The sequence below is a fragment of the Cyprinus carpio genome, chromosome B6 (genome assembly GCF_018340385.1).
Source record: "Cyprinus carpio isolate SPL01 chromosome B6, ASM1834038v1, whole genome shotgun sequence".
Lineage (NCBI taxonomy): Eukaryota > Metazoa > Chordata > Actinopteri > Cypriniformes > Cyprinidae > Cyprinus > Cyprinus carpio.
The window spans coordinates 449,129-471,916 of NC_056602.1; the positions used below are offsets into that span (position 1 = coordinate 449,129).

General features: G+C 41.7%; 1 protein-coding gene across 1 annotated transcript in view; it reads right to left on the reverse strand.

Moving 5' to 3' along the window:
• The window catches only part of LOC109085918 (RNA binding protein fox-1 homolog 2-like), a 28,416-nt gene that overhangs the window by 462 nt on the left and 5,166 nt on the right, over positions 1–22,788 (reverse strand). Inside the window, exons 2-8 of the mRNA XM_042725254.1 lie at positions 13,356–13,529; positions 12,959–13,108; positions 12,694–12,747; positions 11,642–11,734; positions 3,293–3,380; positions 3,150–3,206; positions 338–488 (exon numbers count right to left, since the gene is read on the reverse strand). Of these exons, the coding sequence (XP_042581188.1) occupies positions 338–488; positions 3,150–3,206; positions 3,293–3,380; positions 11,642–11,734; positions 12,694–12,747; positions 12,959–13,108; positions 13,356–13,529 (767 nt within the window). The remainder of the gene's footprint in view (positions 1–337; positions 489–3,149; positions 3,207–3,292; positions 3,381–11,641; positions 11,735–12,693; positions 12,748–12,958; positions 13,109–13,355; positions 13,530–22,788) is intronic.

A 22,788-nucleotide genomic window follows, 5' to 3' on the forward strand; every position in this document is an offset into this window, starting at 1 on the left:
GAACACTAGAGGAACTCAGATCTGCTGCGAGTGTGTGTGTGTGTGAGAGAGTGTGTGTGTGTTTGTCTGTGTGTGTCTGTCTGTGTCTGTGTGTGTCTGTGTGTGTCTGTGTCTCTGTGTGTGTGTGTGTCTGTGTGAGTGTGTCTGTGTGAGTGTGTCTGTGTCTCTGTGTGTGTGTGTGTGTGTGTGTGTGTGTGTGGTGTGTGTGTGTGTGTGTAGTATGTATGTATGTATGTGTGAGTGTGTGAGTAGTGTATGTGTGTGTGGTGGGTGTAGGTCTGTCTGTTGTGACGTGTGTGTGTGTGTGTGTGTGTGTGTGTGTGTGTGTGTGTGTTACCCGGGGTAGGCCTGTATGGCAGGTTGAGGAACCGCGGCGCGCACCGCTCCGTAGACGGGCCGGCCTCGACCCCGCAGGTGATGTGCTCCTCTGAGGCTGGCGGCTGCAGCTGCGGCGGTGGATGCGGTGGTGGGATACGGAAACCCTGGAACTACAGCCAGACACACAATCATTCAGGAATCACACTCGTACGAGATAAAGGATTAGTTCACTTCCAGAAGAAACATCTCCTGATCATTTACTCAACCCCACATCATCCAAGATGTTCATGTCTTTCTTTCTTCAGCAGAAAAGAAGTTAAGGTTTTTGAGGAAAACATATGACCTGGAGGTCATAAAGGTAAAAATTTTGACCTGCATAAATAATCTCTCCATTGATGTGTGGTTTGTTAGGAGGACAATATTTGTCTGAGATACAACTATTTGAAAATCTGGAATCTGAGGGAGCAAAAAAATCTAAATATTGAGAAAATCATCTTTAAAGTTGTTCAAATGAAGTTCTTAGCAATGCATATTACTAATCAATAATTAAGTTTTTATGTATTTACGGTACGAAATTTACAAAATATCTTCATGGAACATGATCTTAATATCCTAATGATTTTTGTCATTAAAGAGAAATGTATAATTGTGACTCATACAATGTATTGTTGTCTATTGCTACAAATATACCTGTGCTGCTGATGACTGCTTCTGTGCTGCAGGGACACTTTTCAGGATTTTCTCCATATAGTGGACTTCTATTGTTCCCAATGGGTTCATATTGCAGCTTCGAAGGGCTCTACAGGATCCCAGCCGAGGAATAAGGGTCTGATCTAGTGAAACGATCAGTGATTTTCTTTAAAAAAACTGCAAATGCTCATCTTGCTCTAGCGCTGTGCTGCGTGTTCAAAGCTTCACATTACGTAATCACGTTAGAAAGCTCGTAGGCAGAAGTAGTGATGAACTCCATCTGATTTTCTCCTCCAACATCATTGTTTTACCTTTTGGTAGTGATGAACTCCATCTGATTTTCTCCTCCAACATCATTGTTTTACATTTCACACTAGATCAGACCCTTCTTCCTCGATGCTGGGATCTAGTAAAGTATTGTTAAAGCATTTTTTTTTAATAACAGCCGGGGCACGCAGAGAGATAATCATCCTCGGCTGGGGATCCGCGAGCAGGGGTCAGAAAAGTGGCACGCATAATCACTGGACACACAGTAGGAGAAAACTGGTACTGACGTACATTTTTCTCATAACATCTCAGTCACACAGCCGGTTAGGAGCTATAAACACTTGAAGTGTGAGAATTAACTTGCGCTACTCAACGGATGCGTGCGCGACCGCTGCACATACTGCTGCATCAGATCAAAGCCTCAGCGCTCGTCTATGTCAAAATGACTGAGATGCCAATCAAATCAAAGTAGGCGGGGTTTATTGTTGACAGAAGCAGAGTGCGAGGCGTCAGTTTGACGTAAAAGAGAGCGAGGTAAGATGAAGCTGCAAATCATTAATATTAGTCGTGGCCTAATGGTTAGAGAGTCGGAATTGCAATCGAAGGGTTGTGAGTTCGAGTCTCGGGCCCGGCAGGAATTGTGGGTGGAGGGGGGGAGTGCATGTACGGTTCTCTCTCCACCTTCAATACCACGACTGAGGTGTCCTTGAGCACTTTTACGAACCCCCGTTTTTACAGCATAAATGTTACCCACTGCTTCCGGGTGTGTGTTCACTGCTGTGTGTGTGTTCTTTGGATGGGTTAAAAGCAGAGCACGAATTCCAAGTATGGGTCAAACTTGGCTGTTGTCACGTCACTTCTCTTTTACTTTCATATTAGTCCACTTTTAACAATACGTTTTACAACAAATGTTAAATGACTGAAAGCTATATCCAGTGATGCAAACTACTCAAATTTTTTTCTTCTCAAATATGGCCATTTTGAAAGTGAGAGAGCGAGAGAGCGAGAGAGAGAGAGAGAGCGAGCGAGAGAGAGGTGTATATTGTCTGTGTCTCTCTCTACACATAATGAAGCTGAGTTTACCCTCGTTGCTGAGAAATATAATGTGATTCAGTATTGATTAATAAAAGTCATGTGGCAGCGCTGACAAGAAGTTTATGAATATTACTTTTTGCACAGCGTGATTCTCAGATCTCTGTATGTGAGTGGTGTGTGTGTGTGTGTGTGCGCACGCGCATCAATTAAAGCAGCGCATTAATATAGAACGGTGATTAAACTGAACGTTCTAATGCATTGGCCTTGTCTCTCTCACACACACACACACACACACACACACACATACAGTAGTGTTCAGTACGCTAACACTGTACGTGTGTCAGAAACCTCTGAAAAGTTTAAAAAATGTATGAAAATTGCATGAAAATCAAAAAGGGCTTTTGTTTTCTATCGTATCATTTAAAAATGTGTGTACACAAAGTGTATTTGGGGGGCGGGGGGGTTGGGGGGGGCTTGGTGTTGGCACAGTGGTTAACCAGAAAAATGTAAAATGGCACATCATGCCGAAAAGGTTGCGACCCCTGCTGTAGAGCCTTTTGAAGCTGCAATTTGAGCCCACTGGGAACAACAGAGGTCCACTCGATGGAGAAAAATCCTGAAATGTTTTCCTCAAAGCCTAAAAAAAATAAATTACAAAATCTACTGAAGAAAGAAAACCATGAACATCTTGGATGACATGGGGGTGAGTAAACAGAGCTAGCTTCGACAACATTGTTTTGCCTCCTTTGGCTTTTAAAGTCTTGTTTACACCGAACAGTCATTAACACAGAGCAATGATGCACTTAAACAGGAGAGGGGAAAATCCGTTTGCGTCTCACCTGCGTAGAGCTCCGGTGCGTACATCGCGCTCATCATAGGACTCAACTTCCACCCCGCTGAAGCCAAACAGAGAGAAGAGCCTCAGGTTAGCCGCGTCACTAACAACTGAACAAACCCTGAGAACTGTGTTGAGCTGGTTTACCGTAGGTCAGCGTGCTGAGGCCTTCTCCGTTAGCATACGGGCTAACCATCTTCTTATTGGTCATCACTCGAGCCGTAGCGTTGTTGACCTGTTCATCAGAGAGAGAACGAGCATCTGATCAGAGACAGAAAACAGAGCGCTGCTGCACTCAGTCTAGAGCTGCTCTTATCCAAACGCCTGCAGATCACATCATTCAGTCACTGAGCATTACCTTATTAACATCTGGTTAAGTTCACAAGTCACCCAAATCTCAGAATTAAGGAACATATCTTTAACAGTTCTTTGAAGTAAATTTACAGCTACAGCAGAAATTGTGGACTCATTGATATTCCCTTATATTGCTTCATGCATCATAAAAAACTCCCACTGATTTTCAAACATTCAACACAAAAACCCAGAAATCAATGCGTAAAAGCAAACGAAAAACAGGGCATTCAACTGCTAACATGGAGGAGAGATAAACAGAGAGAAACAAAGAGATCACACATGACGAAATCAATACACTGTGCACAGCTCTTAGCAAAATCACATTCAGCCAATTACAGTTCATTAACCAGAAACGAGCATATCAGCCAATCAGCAAGCATCAGATGCAGCCTATGGACCAATCCAAATACTCTGCAGCCTAATCCCGCCCCCTCGTGAAAAAAACACATCATATCAAAGAGAGAGGGGGGAGAGAAGTGTTAAGAAACAGAGGGATGCAGGAAAGAAAAAAAGAGCCAGTCAACATTCAATGAAACCACAAAAACAGGAGAAAAGAGGGAGACAGAGAGAGAGAGAGAGAACAATCCACCCAATCAGAAACATCAAACTCAAAAAGCCATCCAGTTTGTCATGAACAAGTACACCAAAGTGCATCAAATGAAAGGAAGCCTGTGATTGGTTGTTGTCAGACCTTGTGAGGAGTGACGGAGTTTATGGGTGAGAGAGAGAGAGAGAGAGAGAGAGAGATGCATATGCTACATGTCACAATAAATGAAATCATGAAGACGGAAAACACCGGCAGGCATCAACACGCTTCTCTCACACGCTGAAGACCAATACGCAAACACTGTCACACACACACACACACACACACAGAGAGAGAGAGTCCAAAACCAAAGACCAAAACAAGCTAGAGTTGCTCATCCTCACATGAATATAAGGGCAGAAATATCGTCTGAGGAACAATTTCGATGTGTGTGTGTGTGTGTGTGTGTGTGTGTGTGTGTGTGTGTGTGTGTTTAGGGGCGTTTTTGGCTCATAGGCTGTGCAATAATCAGCAGATATCTGGGGCTGAACTGGTGGAAGCATGATGATGATGATGATGATGATGGAGTGATTAAAACAATCACAGATGAAATGGAAGATGTGTGTTAGGACCGGGCGCCATGACCGTGTGAAGTGTGTCCATCGCTGGAGAGAGTACTGCACTGGGATCTCAACGACCCCCCAACAGAAAACCTTACCATGCTGTGTAACTGTGACGCTGTTCGAGAAGCACAAAGAACACAATTAACACTACATGACCTCCTGCACACACACAACGACGGTCTCATCTAGAGCACTGTGTGGACCTCTGAGGTGAACTGGACAGCGTCTGACCTCACTCATGCTGCTCGAACAGCTTCACTCTTCTGGGAAGATCTTGATCTGATCCCGTTCAGACTGAAGAGCATCAGTGAGATCAGACGCCGATGTGCAGATCTTTGCTGGTGCTCCGGTTGATTCAGAGTTGGGTTGCACCAGCTGTTCTCAAGTTCTTACTAAAACTGGAAAGTAAAGTCCATAGTAGAGGTTAAGAAACTACTAGAGAGTTAGTAACCATGTGCTTAATTAGTTCTCAAAGCAGAACGTAGCTAGTAGGCCACGGCTCTCTGTAAAGCACATAAAGTGTAAAAAGCATGTTCGATAATCCAACTCCTACACAGCACACCTCAACTGCTTGATTGATTCTATCATCGCAAAATGTAAAATACACCATCACCCATCTCTGATCTGATGCTAATGGCATGAAGATCTTAAGATATTAGTCTCGCGTAGCCAGAAGGTCTGGAAGCTGTGGCAGCTTTCATTGGTCAAGGCCGACATGTCAAACAGCCAATCACAGTTCGTTTCGTTCATCGTCATGTTTCAAGGCGTGGAAATGTCGCCACAATAACAGACTGGTGTGGAAAACTGACATATTTTAAAGATTATATGCTGCGAACTTTAAATATTTCACACACTTTTGAAACTCTAGTGTTTAGTTGATACTGATTAGCGCTCGTCGTCACAGCTGTAAACACGACGGCTTTCTTCTTTCGTTTCGGGGGGTTCGTTTCAAGGCGTGGAAATGTCGCCACAATAACAGACTGGTGTGGGAAAACTGACATTTTTTAAAGGTTTGGTGCCACGGTCACACACTTTTGTTTCTAGTGTTTAGTTGATACTGATTAGCGCTCGTCGTCACAGCTGTAAACACGACGGCTTTCTTCTTTCGTTTCGGGGGGTTTGGTGCCACGGTATATTTGTTTCCAGGCGGAACGTTACAGAATGCGACGCATGTCTCACAGAAATCCTGTAGAATTCAACCAATCCGATGACGACTTCGACACTCCTGAAGTGTTTCCACTTTTGTGTGCCATATGCATCAGACGTTTAGCCAGCGGTCCGCGGACGTGACGTCTGAGGCTGACACTATTAAAATATTAACATCACGATTTTCTGTAATGTTGCTTTGAAACAACTTTGTGAAAAGTGCTATACAAATACAAACAAATAAATACATTTGATCTGACATGAACATGGAGGATGTACACGGAGGCACAGTTTAGAGCCACTATAAAAGTTGTTTTTCCCCAGTAATGTTCTCTCTCTTAGAATGTAAATGTTAACATCCTCATATACATCTAAAGGACTGAAGTTTGTAGGTAAAATATAAGACTATTGATGCAATTCAATCCAATTATTACTTGCCGGATGCTACTGTAAATATTTAGTGGATTTGTTTCAGTGCAAAAAATGTTTTGCAGTGCAAGTTGTAACTGTATGTTGCAGCTAGGAAACATTGTAACTTGTGCACAGCTGGTGCAACCGGTTTCTGTTAAAAGATCTGGTCTTTTGGTTTGAGTCCATGAAGTTCCAAATGAAGAGAGGAAAATTCACAGCTTATTAAAAAAAATATACACCTCATTAAATTTGCAGGACAAAATAACCTGTGTTATAAACTATATGTACGGTTATAGCGTGACGCGAGCCTCTGGTCATAACGCCCAGCCCTAACGAGAGCTCATCAGAAGAGACGCGGAGGGATGGAGGGATGGAGGAGAGGGATGGAGGGATGGAGGGGTTTAGTGTGTTTGGTGTGATAGTCTTATCAGTGTGTGGGTGAGTGTTAATGATGTTTTGATGGTGATGAAGCGCTGGGGAGGGAATATCATTTCTTCTGTCAGTATCTGTGGTCCTTAGCGACTATAATAACATGATGATGATGATGATTTCATCCAAAGCTCTTTCCCCCATGCCTCTGATGAAGAGTATATCAGGACAGACCTCAGGAGGAGATGCGGCTGGGCTAGCCGCGAACAGACGGGAGGATGCGTTCGGCCAAAACTTCACAACGAGGACGAGGGCTGCCGTCGTCTCCGCGAGGCCTCTAACGCATCTCTGTTCCTCCGAAAATAACAAACTAATCAGTGCAAAAGAGCCAAAGACCACAGTGTGGTAAAGCTGGAGGGCTGAGGCTAGAGCTCAGGGGTGTGATTGGTGGGATTGATCAGGGATGAAGCCGTACAGACACAAACTTACCATGAGCCAGGAAACGGCGTGACGACACCGCGCGAGCAGTTACCGTGGAGACTGACAACAATAACAACAACACACAGAAATCGTCAAGGGAACAGAAAGGAAAAGGAGAAAATGAACAAGAAGAGAAAAACAAACCGAAGAGAAAGCAACAAAACTATGCCCAGAATGAGTGAAGAACCAGAGAGGAGAGGAGAGGAGAACACACAAGGACCGGTGAGGAACTCAAATCAGACATTCACACAACAACAGGACAAATCTTCAGGTGATCAAATCTGTCTGTAGGAGCGCTAAAGAGCAGCCGCATTCATCTGTGTCACAGAGGAGGAGGAGAAAGGGACGAGTGATTAGAGGATCTCAAACACACACACACACACACACACACACACACAACAATTACACACACACACACACACACCGAGTCAAAGCTGGAGCTACGGGCCAAAATAGAAGCAAAGTTGAGATGGAAGTACGTCTAAGAGAGCAGTTAGTGAGGCTAACATGCCGAGCCAGTGACATCACTCAGGGGAGGGGCCTAGACAGTACATCACTCAGGGGAGGGGCCTAGACAGTGAATCACTCAGGGGAGGGTGCCTAGAAACAGTGAATGCATCAGAGCCGTCAAAAAAACAGACACGGGACAGGAAGTGATGCAACAGACAGGAAACACAGTGAGTGCAGAGCTGGAGACAGACAGACAGAGAGGAGGCCAGAGAGAGAGAGAGAGAGAGAGAGAGAGAGAGAGAGAGAGAGAGAGGAGACATGAGTGAAGAGCTTTGATGACTGCGCATACGCTCTCTCCACAGATATGCCTCTCCAGAAAAAACAAACAAACAAACATTAGGGTGTCATTACATACAAACATAATAATATCATGGCAGATAATTCAACTTCTCTTCAAATGATTCAAATCAAAGGAATCTGACAACATTTGATCTGACATGAACATGGAGGATTGTACACAGAGGTCACAGTTTAGAGCCCCTATAAAAAGTTTGTTTTTCCCCATTTAATGTTTCTCTCTCTTAGAATTAATGTTAACCATATTAACATCATGCAAACAGTATATCAATCATCAACTCATATACATCTAAAGTGACGTGTGAAGTTTGTATGTAAAATATAAGACAACACGTATTGAATGCAATTCAAGCTCCAATTATTACTTGCCGGATGCTACTGTAAATATTTAGTGTGATTTGGTTTCAGTGCAAAAAATGTTTTGCAGTGCAAGTTGTAACTGTATGTTGCAGCTAGGAAACATTGTAACTTGTGCACAGCTGGTGCAACCGGTTTCTGTTAAAAGATCTGGTCTTTTGGTTTGGGTCCATGAATTTCCAAATGAAGAGAGGAAAATTCACAGCTTATTAAAAAAAATATACACCTCATTAAATTTGCAGGACAAAATAACCTGTGTTATAAACTATATGTACGGTTATTTATAGCGTGACGCGAGCCTCTGGTCATAACGCCCAGCCCTAACGAGAGCTCATCAGAAGAGACGCGGAGGGATGGAGGGATGGAGGAGAGGGATGGAGGGATGGAGGGGTTTAGTGTGACAGTCTCATCAGCATCTCAGTGCGTGGGAAAGTGTTAATGATGATGAGAGAGATGGTGAGCGCTGGGGAGGGAATATCAATTTCTGTCAGTATCTGTGGGTCCTTAGCGACTATATAACAATGATGATGATGATGATTTCATAAAGCTCTTTCCCCCATGCCTCTGATGAAGAGTATATCAGGACAGACCTCAGGAGGAGAGGCGGCGGCTGCGCTAGCCGCGAACAGACGGAGGATGCGTTCGGCCCAAACTTCACAACGAGGACGAGGGCTGCCGTCGTCTCCGCGAGGCCTCTAACGCATCTCTCTGTTCCTCCGAAAAATAACAAACTAATCAGTGCAAAAGAGCCAAAGACCACAGTGTGTAAAGCTGGAGGGCTGAGTCTAGAGCTCAGGGGTGTGATTGGTGGGATTGATCAGGGATTGAAGCCGTACAGACACAAACTTACCATGAGCCAGGAAACGGCGTGACGACACGCGAGCAGTTACCGTGGAGACTGACAACATTATAACAACAACACACAGAAATCGTCAAGGGAACAGAAAGGAAAAGGAGAAAAATGAACAAGAAGAGAAAAAACAAACCGAAGAGAAAGCAACAAAAACTATGCCCAGAATGACGTGTGAAGAACCAGAGAGGAGAGGAGAGGAGAACACACAAGGACCAGTGAGGAACTCAAATCAGACATTCACACAACAACAGGACAAATCTTCAGGTGATCAAATCTGTCTGTAGGAGCGCTAAAGAGCAGCCGCATTTCATCTGTGTCACAGAGGAGGAGGAGAAAGGGACGAGTGATTAGAGGATCTCAAACACACACACACACACACACACACACACACACAATTCATGGGTGTGAAAATGAGACCGAGTCAAAGCTGGAGCTACGGGCCAAAATAGAAGCAAGTTGAGATGGAAGTACGTCTAAGAGAGCAGTTAGTGAGGCTAACATGCCGAGCCAGTGACATCACTCAGGGGAGGGGCCTAGACAGTGACATCACTCAGGGGAGGGGCCTAGACAGTGACATCACTCAGGGGAGGGGCCTAGACAGTGACATCAGAGCCGTCAGAAAAACAGAGTGAGTGCAGGAGTGATGCAACAGACAGGAAACACAGCGAGTGCAGAGCTGGACAGACAGACTGGCCAGAGAGAGAGAGAGAGAGAGAGAGAGAGAGAGGGAGAGAGAGAGAGAGAGAGACATGAGTGAAGAGCTTGATGACTGCGCATCGCTCTCTCCACAGATCTGCTCTCCAGAAAACAAACAAACAAACATTAGGGTGTCATTACATACAACATAATAATATCATGGCAGATAATTCAACTTCTCTTCAAATGATTCAAATCAAAGGAATCTGACAGTGAAAACAATGGCATTCAGAAAGCAAACAGATGAATCTGATTTGGTTATAAAGTGCTGCTGCTGCCCAGATTAAACCCGTTTCCTGCTGTCCAATGAATCTGATGTCTGTGTGATCGACTCATGCTGCGCTCCCATGCACAAACAGCCACGGACACCGGGGGCGCTGCAGAGCAACGGGGCAGGCGTCATGCATCTACACCAGGGCTGCCAAACTCCAGACACCGCAGTGATCTTCTGCTAATCAAGCAGAACATACGTGTGTGTGTGTGTGTGTGTGTGTGTGTGTGTGTGTCGTGTCACGCAAGTAACTGCATGCAGCTAAAATCTGCACGTCTGAAATCTAATCTGGATGACAAATACATCAATTCGATTTTTTTTTTTGAATTCAACATCTCAATTTTTATTTATATTTTCTAATTAGCAATTATGCTATCTAAAGGATTTTTTTCCTTTTATTCTTTTTTTTAATGCTATCTTCTTGGTAAGAACAAATAAGTGTCATACAATTAACAAAAAACTATTTAAAAATGTTGTCTGCTTAAATCAAAAAGGAGTCTGAATGGAATAATAAAAGCCTTTATTTCACTGCAGACCTGGTTTATTAAGAGATCACGCACTGTACGATCAGACTCTTATAGTAACAGACAGCTGACTGTATATTATCCCCATAATAAACATGTGAAAGATGGATGTGAATTACTTTATTCTTTCATAATAATAGTAGTGGAGGATGGTGTGGTGCTTCTTTAATAAGAGTGGTGGTTAGTAGCACTGGACGACGGTCATTAAAAACACGACTCAGTGTTTCGTGCAGTTTAGCCTTTGACCTAAAATGAGTTTGACAGCCCTGATCCACACACTTGGTCCTAAAACAAATGTCCCGATTCATTTAGAAATAAAAATGAGTTCACTTGGGACTACAGCCTGAAGTGACAAAAAAAAAAAAAGGGATTAAGAAATAAAAAGGAACTTTCCCCCGGTCTATGAGAGACAAACACAGGCAGCGTCTCAGAGGTCATGCAGGAGTTCAACAACTATAAAAACACCCAGAACCCAGCACTGCAACACACTGGGCCTCACGAGGGGAACACACACACACACACACACACACACACACGGCAAGCAACAAGCTTCTCCTCGACTCCCAGATTCACAGAACAATCTACAAATGCACTAAAAACAACAAGTACACAAGCATCTGAAAGTGAGCCGCTTTCTAATCTAATCCGTAATAAAGGTACAACACCAAAGTTGTGAAAGCATTCCGAATCGTCAGTCCTCATGTATCAGAAGAATCCAAGCACATGTTTCACGAACAGAAAGCCATTCAAACCAGAGAAACAGAGACAGCATCAGACGCACGCATGTGATTGGCTAACTGTGAGCATGCTCCGTACAAAACAGATCAGGAACTTCAAAAAGGGAAAATAACCACATGCTGTTAATAACCAACACTACAATCCAAAAAAACAGCCGAAAAACTCACAGAATCTAAGGGACTGCAGTAGAGATGCAACCATGCATTGCTAAGCTCACACACACACACACACACTTCCCATAATGCATCACACACAGAGCTGAGCCTCTCAAGCCGTTCCAGGACACATTCGGTCAGTAAAGGTGTGAAATGGTAACATCAGAAGGAGAAAGACAGACTCACCTCGATCTTCCGTCCCTCCACGATGGTCCCGTGGAGACGCTCTCGCGCTTTCTCTGCATCTGCACTGGTCTCAAACGTCACAAAACCAAAACCCTGGACCACGACAGAGAGGAACACACATGAAGCGTCGGACCTCCCAAACACATCCAGCTCAAGATCCCAATCAACTCTTCTGTGTGGAACAGATCTAAACACTTGTGAACGCACGTGAGCTTCAGCTGCAGGACTTTCAGTGTGTTTCTCACAAAAACTTCATATGAAGACCTGGTCTACTTTTTTTTATTGCTTTTTTTGGAGCTTCACGATCCCTGGTCACTGTTGACACGAGTCAGATCGTATTATATGGTGCTTTTCTGGTATTTCTTTAGGTTAGTAGTTAGGGATGTGCGATATTAACAGAAAACATCTCTCAATATTTTCTGGGATTTTACTGATAACGATAATTATTCAATATTTTGCTGAGTGTTATTGGGCTGATATCTTAAGGACGACCGTGCACAGCTAAAGTTTTTGAGATTCTTCATAATCTGTGTATCACTGATTTTAAATTTTTTTTATTTTTTTTTTTTTTTATATTTATTATTTTTTATGTGCAATTTACATTTGGTCTAAATCATTTATAATACCATTCTAACATAAATTGACAAGTTCAAATTAAATCAGTATCAACAAATGCAGCTCGGAGCGACACGGAACGCTTTATCCTTCAGTTACAAAAGCAGAAATAATGTTTTGATATTTTAAACAGAAATCGTTGAATACTAACCTGCTAGACTTCATCACTGTAGGTGTGTTTTGTTTGACTTTTGCATGCAATATACTCGATGTCAAATCACACATCGTTAAAACAACAATTATGAAATTATCGCTAACTATATACTTCACACAGCTCTATTAGTAGCACAAATCATAGTGCGTGACGGTCAGAGCATCTGCTAAACAGCTGCTGTCTCACCGAATCACAGGAATTACATGATCAATGGGGGCTGAACTGTTACTTTAGTCTAACAATAAAACTTAATCAAATGCATGATTTTAAAATGTTTTCTTACCTTTGATCCCCTCTCATTGAAAATGATCTCCACATCCAGAATCTTTCCAAATTGCTAAAAAAACAAATACAAACACACAAAAAGAGAGAGAATGCTCAACATAAACAAACCCACAGCTGTTTGCAACTGATCATTACATTTACAACATGGCTTTGAGGTGTTGTTACACTCTCGGACACCAGGGGGCAGAATCAGCCCTTAAACACGTCACTGTTTCTAAAATCATCTGAGGAATAAACCCTGAGGCCTGTGAGGCCTGTAGTACCCCGAACATCTGCCGCAGGTCTGGGTCCCTGAAGCGGAAGGGGATGTTGGAGACGTGGAGCCGCTTCGGGGTTCCTTTGGCCTCGGAGGGACTCACTGCTGCTGGAACCTCCGGCAGAAACACACTGAAGCTCTGCCTGAGTAGAGCTGTCTGACATCTGAGGACCGAGAGAGAGAGAGAGAGAGAGAGAGAGAAGAGAGAGAGAGAGAGAGAGAGAGACCGAGAGAGAGAGAGAGAGAGAGAGAGAGAGAGATGTATGGAGTGTGAGAGACTACAATCACACGAGTGAAGACACAAATCACACTGTCTTCAGATGATTCCACGTCAGGACGTTTGTTGTTCCAGCTGCTCAATGCTGCGAGCGCTCAGACGTCACCATCTGCTCGAGGAGCTTTACACTTACTTGAGCGCTGGGGTTAGAGGAGGAGGAGCTGCTGACTCCTGCCGGGGCCTCCGTTTGGCCCCCGAACTCCAGCGCCAGGCCGTTCTGAGGAGGAGGCGGCGGAGGGGGAGGGAAGGAGGAGAACGGAGTCACGACGCCCTCCAGAGCTCCCATCGTGTCCTGTGAACCCTGCAGATCAGACACCAGGGTTAATCGAGCGCCGGCACAAGACCAGAAAACAGCTCACTTAACAGAGCGACCGGCACGAGAGCGAGAGCAGAGGAAAAGTGAAATCAACCGGAATGGAGAGAGAGAGAGAGAGACGGTAATGCATTCCTCTCACAGATGATGTCACTAAAAGCCAGAGATATTACATTTCTCTCTTTCTGGTGACAAGCAGACTCAGGCAGCTGTTCAATATTAATGAGGTCCTCGTGCATAATTCAGCACACGGGCCTCCGACGCACGCAAGCACAGCAGACGAGCTTCCGATCAGCCTCAAAACACCTTCCTGATGATGCTTAAACATCACATTCATGCAAACAGTGCTGCTGCAGCGACTGATTCATGTGAATCCCACAGAAACACATGCAGAAATTATTTCACTCGGGGGGGGGAAATTTACATTTTCCATTTTTTTCACTTTGTGCCATTATGCACTCAAGATATTATACAAAAAAAAAAATTATATTCTCATTTTGATATGATATAACAAATACTACCATGCAGAGACATTAATGCATGCATCAGAATACATAGGATGCACTTCAAATAAAAGAAGCTTCATTAGCCAAGTGGCATAATTTTTACAATTAATTTTAATTTGCAATTATAAATTGTATAAATAATATTATGATGTTACATAACATTTAGAACACATGAATATGAAATGCTAGAAAAAAAAAAGAAATTATACTTTTAAAAAGGAGACTAAAATTAGCTGTTGAGTCATTTATTCAATCGATTCATTCAGGAACAAAGAAAGAAACTGTTTTTGTGAATGGGTTCATATGCATTCAAATTCATTCTGTGGTCAGAGACACACCACATGCCTGTGTTTAGAACTGCTTTCGTGAAATAGAGCAAAAAGATAACATTTTCTCTACATTTTAAATCACTTCATATTAACTTTGTCATATTGATGTTACTGATTTTTTGTGCTGACACTTAGTAAAGTCCACCACAGACCATGCTAAATGCTAATCAGTCTGTTGAGAGAGAGAGAGAGAGAGAGAGAGAGAGAGAGTGTTCTGTCAAGTGTGCATTCCTCCTCCAGCATCACTTCCCTACATGGCAAAGAGAGAGAGAGAGAGAGAGAGAGAGAGACAGGGCCTGGTATTTATAGCTCTGAGATCTCCTCGTTAACCTCAAGGAACATTAATGAGCAGGCAGCAGTAAAACTCCATACAGCGTCTCAGTACTGTCCCACATCATTATGAATCAGCTTTCAAACATCAGCCGCAAGCACTGAATGCACACACTCGTTACAGTCTTGAAGATGATTTGAGTTTCAGACCCCCGACACACACTTGCATGTTAGTTTGTGTGTGACTGGCGTGTGCACTGCTTTAACGGTGTTGTGTGTTGATTCTTGGACAAGAATCAGTCCGTGATGCGTCACTGAGAACCAGACAGAGTCACTGCAGCGCATCTATCTCTCCTGACCACACACCACTCCTAGAGAAAAATAATAAATACACTTTAATCTATCTGAAAAACATTTACCTCATGCCAAGTACACTACAAATACATTTTCATATTTATATACTTAATGAAACGCCCTGCAATTGTACTTTCAGTGTACTAAACTGGTATAGTTAAATTGGAACAAATCATTTTGACCTTAATGCACTTTAATTGTGCTGAAGTACAGTTAAAGATATGCTTAGTATATCTGATTAAGCTGAAGTGGAACTATTGCAAGCACATGCCAGATATTTTGCATTTAAAGACCGATTTGTGTCCCTGCAGCACAGAAGCAGTCATCAGTAGCACAGGTATATTTGTAGCAATAGACAACAATACATTGTATGGGTCACAATTATACATTTCTCTTTTATGACAAAAATCATTAGTATATTAAGATAAGATCATGTTCCATGAAGATATTTTGTAAATGTCCTACCGTAAATATATCAAAACTTAATTTTTGATTAGTAATATGCATTGCTAAGAACTTCATTTGAACAACTTTAAAGATGATTTTCTCAATATTTAGATTTTTTTGCTCCCTCAGATTCCAGATTTTCAAATAGTTGTATCTCAGACAAATATTGTCCTCCTAACAAACCACACATCAATGGAAAGATTATTTATTCAGCTTCAGATGATGTATACATCTCAATTTTGAAAAATTTACACTTAAAGACTGGTTTTGTGCTCCAGGGTCACAAATTATTCAAAGATCATACAATTCTCATAAAAAGTGACACATTTTAGACTTAATATTAAGTGTGCATTGTGCACAAGCAGTATGCCAAATAAAGTGTAATCATAATTACAAAATAATCAGCGAGTCTCGAGTTATCGGTCAGTAAATATGTTAATAGATTTGAACTATATTAGTATGAAATAAATGCATTTTAAATATATTACTTTTTTTACTCACTTCAGCGAGGCGTTTCATACAGAACCAGACGTACTCCAGTGTTCTTATGTTCTTTTTTAAAACTGATTTGAGCTAAAGATGCACTTTCATGGCTTTTGTTAAATTTTATTGCTGACACATGATTCTGCCCAAGAGTTTTGGAGATTTTTACCCTGTTTTGGACCAGTGTTGTTATGGTCAATTAAAACAAACACTAAAACTACTAAAAATTGTTTTCATTAACTGAAATAAAGCTGAAGCAAAAAAATAGAAATAGTGAATACAAACATGAATAAGGCGGATGCTGCACACTGGTGGTGACTGAAGCAGTTTGGGTGTACAGCAATACACAATAAAACACTCAATCATTCATAAAAATAAGACATTTAGGCAAATAAAGTAGGTGAAGTACAAAAATGACTAAAACTGAAAAATTAAAGCTGAATGTAAAAGGCGTCTGGCCCGCCCACTGATGCTCTGATTGGTCAGCTGCATCCTCTTAGAGGGCGTGTCCGCTCATTCCTCCCTGACCAATCAGAGTCCAGCAGCGCTCCGGGATGGGTCCAAAGGTTTGTGGGTTCAGCCTGCAAACGCTGGTGTTTGAGAGAAACACACACACACACACACACACACACACACACACACACACGCACACACGCACGAGTGAGTGTGAATGTTTGTCTCTCACACACTCCACCCTCTGCACATGTGTGACCTACAGAAACTAGCTGATCTAGTTTGGATAGAGGACTGCTCCTTTGCTCAACACACACACAAACTCACGAAGCGACTGCGGAGCTCCTCTTCAGCGACAGACACGCATCGAGCTCTGAACTCTCACACACACACACTCCGAGAAACCAGCCCAAGAAAAGCAAACAAGCTGCAGCTGATGTTGTGTTTCATCTCCTCGGCATGAAGCGCTTGGGTTGGCTTGAGTGAAATATTCTGGATTAAACACAGCTGAAGCAGCGTCTGTGACGCAGATAACACATGTACAGTAACACTGACTATCAGCAGCAATGAGTCTCAGTCATCTTTTCTAGGTGTGATCTCTGCTTGTGGTGAATGATCCAAGAAAACTGATTTATGGACAGTTACGTGGCATTTAATGTGTGTTTATATAATCAAGATATCTGCTGTATGTCAGATGTCTACTGTAAGTGTGTTACTTTACATCTAAATGACTACTTGCAGTAATGAATAGTATATGAGTTTGCATTGTATTTACTAGTATCAGCCAATAATCGATATCGACTGATAAAAGCACCACTGGACGATTGTTTAAAACAGCTGACGATCAGGGATGAATATATCCTGTCAATCAAAAGGAAGCAGAAAAAGAGTCATCAGATGTCTCGTGTAGAAGAGAGAGTCTCTCTTTGACCGTGTGAGTTCAAGCCAGGGTTGCCAGGTCATGATTTTCCCTTCACCAAACATTATTTGTAATGTGCCTCCCATCCAACAATGTGCTTTGTTACGACCGATAGGAAGGCTTTTAAATTATGTTCATTTTAAAATTCAAACAATAAATGGCGTTTTGATGCTCTTAAATGTGCCGTGTTCGCAGTAGCACCGAGTGCATCAAACATGAAGTATAGCATGTCATAAACATGAATCAACATTAGAAGATACACCCGATGTTGTCATCTGAACAAGTAACAATCTGACACTTTTGTTCTGACCAACTGAGGAAAAATCGTTACAATTAATAGTAATTATAAGGTACACCCGATGTTGTCATCGGAACAAGTAACAATCTGACATTGACGTACAACGCTGCTGACGTGTTCTCTGGTGGGCGCACCAATAACAAAGATAACACGTCAGCAGCGCGGTACGTCAGCAGCGTCACTACAGTGTTGTGAACGCACTCACAACAGACCCAGAAGAGAAGAAAAAGCAGAATAAGGTTGTAATTTTTGTTATTTTTGGAGCAAAATGTATTTTCGATGCTTCAATAAATTCTAACGGACCCTCTGATGTACCATGGACTACTTTGAAGATGTTTTATTACCTTTCTGGTACGCGGACAGTATACCGTACATACATTCTCAATGGAGGGACAGAAATCTCTCTCGGACTAAATTAAAATATCTTATACTGTGTTCCGAAGATGAACGGAGGTCTCACGGGTGTTCCAACGAATGAACAAAAAGTCATTAATGACATAATTTTACATTTTTGGCTGAACTAACCCTTTAAATCTAATGATAGCTCATATCACTTCAAACCGGGCAAATTATTATTATTATTGTTATACTCTGTCTCAAATTGTTAATGTTAACAACATCAGTATTGTGTGTATATCGTGTGTATTAGTGTGTAGATTTCAATTTCTTTACAGTCTGATCTCTAATTGTCATACCATTCGAATTTCATATTAAGGAATTTTTAACCTAAAAAGCAAATTCTTCTTCCTTCAAACTGGTTCTCCTTCCTGCGCATTCCTAGCAGAACCACTCAAACCAGAAACCTTTATTACAAGCTGACCGCTGTGAATCAGGATAAAGAATAGGAGAACTTTTTTAAAAGGTGACCTTTTTTTGTAGTTGCTCAAATATTGATTTTGGGTTTTTTATGTAACTGATTTGTAGACAAACACACTCAATGAAGTTTTTATACAATTATATTATATTCCTACTCTAATTTGTTTTTTTGAAATATGAATATTTAAATGGCATAAAACTTGGCAGATTTATTCAAACAAATTAAATATTGAAGAACAGTGAAAAATTATAATGAATATGTTTTATGGTGCATCTATTTAGCAAAATGCTTCTCACATATTTGAAACACTGATCGAACGATTATACGAGACAAAAACTGAGTACTCTTTCTGTTCACATACTTTCTGATGTTCAGTCATGTTTATTTCATACTGTAACTGGTATTAAAGCGGAGGAGACGATCCTGAACTGATCCGTCACTCCACATTAAACAGCGCCAAAATTATATTTATGGTTTGAATATCATAATAAAAATGTCAGAAGCACAGAGCCTATTGCAATCTATTGTGCTTCAATGCTCTGTTCATTAACTGAAAACACGCTTTCCCCCAGACCTAATATTACAGTAATGTAACAAATGAGAGGGTTTCCTCTCAAGGAGTTGATTTCTTTTCCCTTAATAAAAGCAAACTATCAGTTAGACCTTATTCTGAATAATCAGCTATTAGTATCGTGGAGAAATTCAGCTTTGATGCATCTCTAGTATCTGCTTGTTTATTACTGAGCTCCAGTGTTTGTGTGAGCTTTATACAAACACAACATGCATCTGTCCTCATTTAGATGCGTGCGTGTATCAGATGTCCAAAACAACAAAAAAAAGAGTTTTAGGGGGAATATAGGCCTATATTTCTGTGCACAACAAAGGCAGCTGCTCTGGGTTTCTACAGCGAGCGTGTGAGATCATGAGACGACAGGTAAGAGTCTCTCCCTCGCTGCAGGGCAAACGCTGGGTGGGGCCCAGCATACTCCACCATACTCCAGCATACTCCACCATACTCCACCATACTCCAGCATACGGCCAGCATACTCCACCATACTCCACCGTCCACGGCCAGCTCTGGCTCTCCTCCCTGAGCGTCACCTCTAAAAATCCATTTCCATTCTCCAACCCCCCCCATCCCCCCCCCCGCCCCCCCCATCCAATCCCATCCCATTCCTGCTTTTAAAGGAAAACACAGAGATAACAGCTGCTCGAGCCCTCGGGAAACGGCAGGAGAGAGAGAGATTCCAGGCTTTAGCACAGACAGCTTCGAACTAATAAAAGACTGATTTGTATCGCTGCAGCACATTAACACTAAAGCCACATGTGTGTGAAGACACAACGAGACCAGAAGACAGATGAAGGTGAAGGTGCTCAAGAGCAACTGATCAATTGAGTCTGGACAGATTGATTGAGGAAAGACAGGTGTTTCCTCACCTCCGTCACACACACACACACACTGAAGGTGTCATCTGCAGCTGCAAATTCTTTCATTTCAAATATTACATTTATGCATTTAGCAGAATGCAGTTTACTTATGTAAAGCCTCTCTCTCACACACACACATGCGTGCACGAGTGCATTACACTCAACGTTTCCAGGTAGGAAACGCAGCACATGAATGATTGAGAACTCACCGGCCGCACAGGAGGGTAAAAGACTCCCATCATCCTACTGACCACAGCAGCGAGCCACAGACAGACAGACAGACAGCAGCGCTTCCAGATCTCTGTCACACATTCAAAATCTCCCTCTCTCTTTCCCTCCTCTCTCTCTCTCTTTCTTCTCTCCTCCCATATCACTCACTCGTTCCCTCCTCCTCTTCTCTCTCTCTCTACACTTTTTCATAAGACAAACAAATCGATTTCTTAATTTTCAAAGATGTTTAGCTTCTATTCCATCTGATTAGAAATCATAAAAACTACGTTTATAAATAAAAAAACTGCTAATTTATTTTTAGTTAGTTAATCAGGTAGCTAAACTAGCATTCCCTGAACAAGTTAAAACATGTAAATCACAGCCAATGGAATTTCATGCTCTCAGCACAAAATATCATCATCATAATATGCCATTTAATCTTCAAATCCTATAATGTTTAGTTGACCAAGAGTATTTTTAAGCATCACAAGAGACTATATTATGTTTCTGAAATGATATTACAATAATACTGATGTTTACAGACGTTCAGTTGTGTGCAAAACCTCTGAAACAGAGCAGATGTGAAGCTCAGTCAAACGGATGCTGATAAGTGAATAAAGAGACGGATGGAGGGATTACAGAGAGAAAAAGAAGATAAAGAGTGAGATTAACTACACCAATTGAACAATCTGAACACACACACACACACACACACACAGAGCTGCTGTAATCCAGAATGCTAATCTAAAACACTGGGACTATTAACAGTTCAATGATCTTGAAAAGCTCCTTGTGTGTTCTCAGTTTCACAGATACATTGTCAAAAATTATTATTAATAATAATAGTAGTAGTATATTTTTATTTAATGCCATGTCAGCATCTTAGGCTATTTTCATGGCAAAAACAATTGTAAAATATAACAAATACAATAAAAACCAGCAAACAAACAAACACACAAAATATTACACAAGGTTTTTTTACTTTAACATATGATAAAATGTTTGTTGTTGTTTTTTTTGGCAAAATTATACTAAACTCCTTAAGTGAGTTCACTTCATAAAAGAGTTTTTTACATACATTAAAAGCAGGACAGTCCAATAAAATATGTTTGACAGAAAGAGGAACCCTGCAGAACATGTTCTGAGTGGAGTCTTCACCTTCAGTCAGTCTGTTAAACACCACTGCATCCAATCTAGCTTTAAAAGAGAAAACTTCCACAGGGATCTGATGTGCCACCTTCCCCTCGAGACTGAAAGCGCATCAGTGAAACCAGCATCACTGTTCAAGGACTTCCTAACCGGCGTTCATGAAGGGCACCCCTGACAGACACGCTCAAGCACAGTTAACCTAAAATGCAGAAATATATTGTATAATATACAAGATAAACAAAACACTTGCATACAAGGCTTTCATTATTAGTGACTGAGGAACGTGAATAACGGAGCGAATCACTGAGGTCTGCAGAAAGAGCTTCTTCTGTGTTTCAGAGCTTGACCTCCTGTAATGACCATCAGAGAGACGGACAGTCATTCGGTCATCTGTGTGACACCGACGTGAAGATTCGCTCTCACCTTTAGATTCATCATCAACTGCGCAATTGAGAACATTTAAGCAGCAGGACTGTGAATAATGAATACTTGAATTAAACCTGCGGGCAAAAGCCCCTCAACATGACCTCAATTACCAGACGGAGATACGAGATGAAGAGCGCTCGGTGCTGGAGGAGCTTAAACCAGCCGATTACTGGACACTAATTAACCTAAGAAAGCATCACAGCCGTGATCGTAAACGACTCTCCATACAGACAGCACCGCTCACGGGAGAGATCAGTCTGATCAGACTAATAACTGACTCCTTTAGACAGCAGTCAGGGTAAAGCTGCATTTAATGGACAACATATTCAACGTTCAGATGATGAAACACCTTCCTGAAACACTTTCAGGAGACAAAACTCTATATAGCTGTGAAACGATTAGTCTACATTATCAACAATAGAGAGAAATTTGTTATTGAGTAGTGGTTTGAGCTCATGTAAGAGCCTGCAGTAATGCGGTTTGACCAGTGTGGCGCTGTAGTTCAACACTGTATCACAGTGTTGAGAGAAGACGACACACGGCGCTTCCTGAAGCTGCTGAGCAGTGTTTGGATCAATATGTAAATGTATGCTGCACACTCTCCACTTAGTAACGAAATAAACAAAAACTGACAGTGGTGAGAAAGCAGCAGTTAAGAAAGCATCTGCTTACAGTGATGTGGATGTTTGTTCGGTACTCCAGTAAAGTACAGTCACGTCACGTTTATTTATACAGTACTTTATGCAATAGAGAGCCTTAAATCAAGCAGCTTTACAGTATTAAAAATGAAAACCCAGAGTCAGAGTCGCTTTCGGTTAGAGTTAATACTTTGTTATAGAGCGGCTCTCAGTGTGGAGCTAGCTCATGATCACATATTTTTATTAGTGAGAAAAAAATGTTTCATTAAACCGATAGTTTGGTTTGCAGAGATCGAATATTGATCTAGCTCAGGACTGTTATGATTATCATAACCCTATAAGGTGTTTTATTTGTGAATATTCAAAAATAAAACATCATCACTCACCTTTATTTAGTCTCATCTTTATGACTTACAAACAATTTTCATAAAGCTAATTAAATGGTGAATATCTCATGTCATCTCATTTTGTGTCCCAAATATATTTATTTGTATAAATTAATTGTAATGACATATGATTT